We start from the raw sequence: 4,034 nt of genomic DNA, 5'->3' as shown, positions 1-4,034 counted from the left end.
TGTTTACATCATGCGACCTATTAGTTTACATCCTGTGACCTGTCAGTTTACATCCTGTGACCTGTCAGTTTACATCATGTGACCTGTTTGTTTACATCCTGTGACCTGTTAGTTTACATCCTGTGACCTGTCAGTTTACATCCTGTGACCTGTCAGTTTACATCATGTGACCTGTCAGTTTACATCCTGTGACCTGTCAGTTTACATCAAGTCACCTGTCAGTTTACATCCTGTGACCTGTCAGTTTACATCAAGTCACCTGTCAGTTTACATCCTGTGACCTGTCAGTTTACATCCTGTGACCTGTCAGTTTACATCATGTGACCTGTCAGTTTACATCCTGTGACCTGTCAGTTCACATCATGTCACCTGTCAGTTGACAGACAGGTAAATGTTTCCTTCCTTTGACAGACAGCGACCTGTTGTCTGATGACGATGCAGATGGAGACTCGGTGGACTCTCAGGTCAGAGATGACTTCATGGCGTTGTGTCCGAAGGAGATGGCGCTCCTCACCCTGATGGAGAAGACGGGCTACAACATGGTGCAGGAGAACGGACAGAGGAAGTACGGCGGGCCTCCACCAGGTAAGACCGGACCAGCTGATCCACAGAAGCTTATTATATGAAACTCTGACCCACACTGCTCTTGGATAAACTCAGAACCCCACAGGACCTGTTAGAACGTGTTTGCAGCCCTCTGACCTCAGCTCTGTCACTGGTGCAGGTTGGGAGGGTCCGGCGCCGCCGCGGGGCTGTGAAGTCTTCGTGGGGAAGATCCCCAGGAACATGTATGAAGACGAGCTGGTTCCTCTGTTCGAGAGAGCCGGACAGATCTATGAGTTCAGGCTGATGATGGAGTTCAGRGGAGAGAACCGGGGCTACGCCTTCGTCATGTACACCAACAGGTGAAGTCCTGACCAGGGTCAGCAGCAGCTTTATCCCAGGTCACTCAGGTCAGCGTTGTCCTGGCTGCTCATGTCTCAGCCTGATGCTGAGCTGTGCTTTGTTGGTTCCAGAGAAGCAGCTCAGAGAGCCATCCAGATGCTGGACAACTACGAGGTCCGCTCAGGGAAATATATCGGGGTGTGTGTGAGRCTGGACAACTGCCGCCTCTTCATCGGGTCCATCCCCAAAGAGAAGAAGAGGGACGAGATCCTGGAGGAGATGAAGAAGGTTGGTGTTCTTCTGTAGAGTCAGGCCATGAAGACCTTCAACCCTGAAACTTTCATGTTATATACATCTGCACAACCATGTTAATATTTTTATAGTACAAATACAATACACGTTTTTCTTATATTTTATCACATTTTTTTTATTTTTAAAAAAGAAAAATCTTGTGGACCCCTGCTCCAAAGTCTTACATTCTGCTGGGCAGAAGTGATTAAAGTTGTCTGTGTCCCTCAGTCAGTCTGTGCTTTCATTCTTCAGATCTGTCAGACAGTCCCTCACTTCAAAACACTGAAATTACATGAAAATAAACCACAGAAAAGTTGTTACAACCCCTTCAGAAAGTTGTTGGATTGTGATGCTGCAGGTTAAAGTGTAACTTTATTAACAGTTCTTTTATTTTAAAGGCAAAACTGGAGGTTAAGACACAGTTAAGCTTCATGCCATGAAAGTATTTAGTAAATATATATTTTTGTTGGATGTTTTTAACCAAATAACTTCACTTGTACAGCACAGGTATTGAACCAGAGAGCTGAATATTTTTATATTCAGTGTTTTATTTAGTGACACACGTGATGCTTGGTTGWAATACAGCAGGATCCCTGAACCATTGCTTGTATTTATAGTCTTTACTTTCATATAAAGTGACATTAAAKACATGAAATGTGACTTGTGTAACCTGCAGATGCTCTGGTTTGTGTGTAAATGTGTGTGTCAGGTGACAGATGGTGTGGTGGACGTCATTGTGTACCCGAGCTCCACCGACAAGAGCAAGAACCGAGGCTTCGCCTTCATCGAGTACGAGTCCCACAAAGCTGCCGCCATGGCCCGGAGGAAGCTCATCCCAGGTACCCGACCCGCCTGGTTCTGTTCAGTTTGAGTCAGCTCCTGTCTGCGTCCAGCAGGGGGTGTCAGAACACCGCTCTGACTGATCAGTATGTTGTTGGCTCATGAATCTAATGTGATTGTTATTTAATAAAGTTTAACACAAAGTTAAAGCTGTGAGGMTTCACTGGTCCAGTCTTGGTGGGACCACCTGTTACCACCATGGAGACGTCAGTGACCTCACACCGGCTGACTGAAGAGGTTTTACAGTTTAAAAACCATATCCTCCTGTTTCACCTCACTCCTGTACTTCCAGTATTTTCTCTGTGTTGTTGAGTCTTCAACCCACTGTGCTTCAGGAACCTTCCAGCTGTGGGGTCACTCCATCCAGGTGGACTGGGCCGAGCCGGAGAAAGACGTGGACGAGGAGGTGATGCAGCGAGTGCGGGTGCTCTACGTACGTACCGCTTTAAAAACCATCTGTTGGATTTAGGAGAGGAACTGACAAAAACAAACTGAGTGCAGGCCAGGGGTTTCTACAGAACCTGCTGAAACTCAGGGTCCAGTTTAACCCAGAGGTCAGAGGTCAGAGGTTAGATGTTAGAGGTTAGAGGTCAGAGGTTAGATGTTAGAGGTTAGAGGTTAGAGGTTAGAGGTTTGAGGCCAGAGGTCAGAGGCTAGATGTCAGAGGTTAGAGGTCAGAGGCTAGAGGTCAGAGGTTAGAGGTTTGAGGCCAGAGGTCAGAGGCTAGAGGTCAGAGGCTAGAGGTCAGAGGCTAGAGGTCAGAGGTTAGAGGTTTGAGGCCAGAGGTCAGAGACTAGAGGTCAGAGGTTAGAGGTCAGAGGCTAGAGGTCAGAGGTTAGATGTCAGAGGTTAGAGGTTTGAGGCCAGAGGTCAAAGGCTAGAGGTCAGAGGTCAGAGGCTAGAGGTCAGAGGTTTGAGGCCAGAGGTCAGAGACTAGAGGTCAGAGGTTAGAGGTCAGAGGCTAGAGGTCAGAGGTCAGATGTCAGAGGTCAGAGGTTAGAGGTTTGAGGCTAGAGGTCAGAGGCTAGAGGTCAGAGGTTAGAGGTCAGAGGTTAGAGGTTTGAAGCCAGAGGTCAGAGGTTAGATGTCAGAGGTTAGATGTCAGAGGTTAGAGGTTTGAGGCCAGAGGTCAAAGGCTAGAGGTCAGAGGTCAGAGGCTAGAGGTCAGAGGTTTGAGGCCAGAGGTCAGAGACTAGAGGTCAGAGGTTAGAGGTCAGAGGCTAGAGGTCAGAGGTCAGATGTCAGAGGTCAGAGGTCAGAGGTTAGAGGTTTGAGGCTAGAGGTCAGAGGCTAGAGGTCAGAGGTTAGAGGTCAGAGGTTAGAGGTTTGAAGCCAGAGGTCAGAGGTTAGATGTCAGAGGTTAGAGATTAGAGTTTAAATGTCAGAAGTTAGAGTTTAAATGTCAGAGGTTAGAGGTTAGAGTTTAAATGTCAGAGGTTAGAGGTTAGAGTTTAAATGTCAGAGGTTAGAGGTTAGAGTTTAAATGTCAGAGGTTAGAGGTTAGAGGTTAGATGTCAGAGGTTAGATGTCAGAGGTTAGAGGTTTGAAGCCAGAGGTCAGAGGTTAGATGTCAGAGGTTAGATGTCAGAGGTTAGATGTCAGAGGTTAGATGTCAGAGGTTAGAGGTTTGAGGCCAGAGGTCAGAGGCTAGAGGTCAGAGGTTAGAGGTCAGAGGTTAGAGGTTTGAAGCCAGAGGTCAGAGGTTAGATGTCAGAGGTTAGATGTCAGAGGTTAGAGGTTAGAGGTTAGATGTCAGAGGTTAGAGGTTTGAGGCCAGAGGTCAGAGGCTAGAGGTCAGAGGTTAGAGGTCAGAGGTTAGAGGTTTGAAGCCAGAGGTCAGAGGTTAGATGTCAGAGGTTAGATGTCAGAGGTTAGAGGTTAGAGTTTAAATGTCAGAGGTTAGAGGTTAGAGTTTATATGTCAGAGGTTAGATGTCAGAGGTTAGATGTCAGAGGTTAGAGGTCAGAGGTTAGATGTCAGAGGTTAGATGTCAGAGGTTAGAGGCCAGAGGATAGAGG

The 4,034-nt window shown here is 47.1% G+C and overlaps 1 protein-coding gene across 1 annotated transcript in view; it reads left to right on the top strand.

Annotated features, from left to right (window-relative positions):
• The window catches only part of rbm46 (RNA binding motif protein 46), a gene marked incomplete at its 3' end in the record, with an annotated part of 10,548 nt that extends 8,099 nt beyond the window's left edge, over positions 1 to 2,449 (top strand). Inside the window, 5 exon segments of the mRNA XM_014024586.1 lie at positions 412 to 585; positions 725 to 905; positions 1,017 to 1,173; positions 1,886 to 2,015; positions 2,352 to 2,449. Coding sequence (XP_013880040.1) covers positions 412 to 585; positions 725 to 905; positions 1,017 to 1,173; positions 1,886 to 2,015; positions 2,352 to 2,449 — 740 coding nt within the window.
• Positions 2,450 to 4,034: the final 1,585 nt, after the last annotated feature.

The sequence above is a fragment of the Austrofundulus limnaeus genome, unplaced genomic scaffold, assembly GCF_001266775.1.
Source record: "Austrofundulus limnaeus strain Quisiro unplaced genomic scaffold, Austrofundulus_limnaeus-1.0 Scaffold429, whole genome shotgun sequence".
Taxonomy (NCBI): Eukaryota; Metazoa; Chordata; class Actinopteri; order Cyprinodontiformes; family Rivulidae; genus Austrofundulus; species Austrofundulus limnaeus.
The sequence above is the reverse complement of the archived record's forward strand: the minus strand, read 5'-3'. Positions and strand labels throughout refer to the sequence as shown.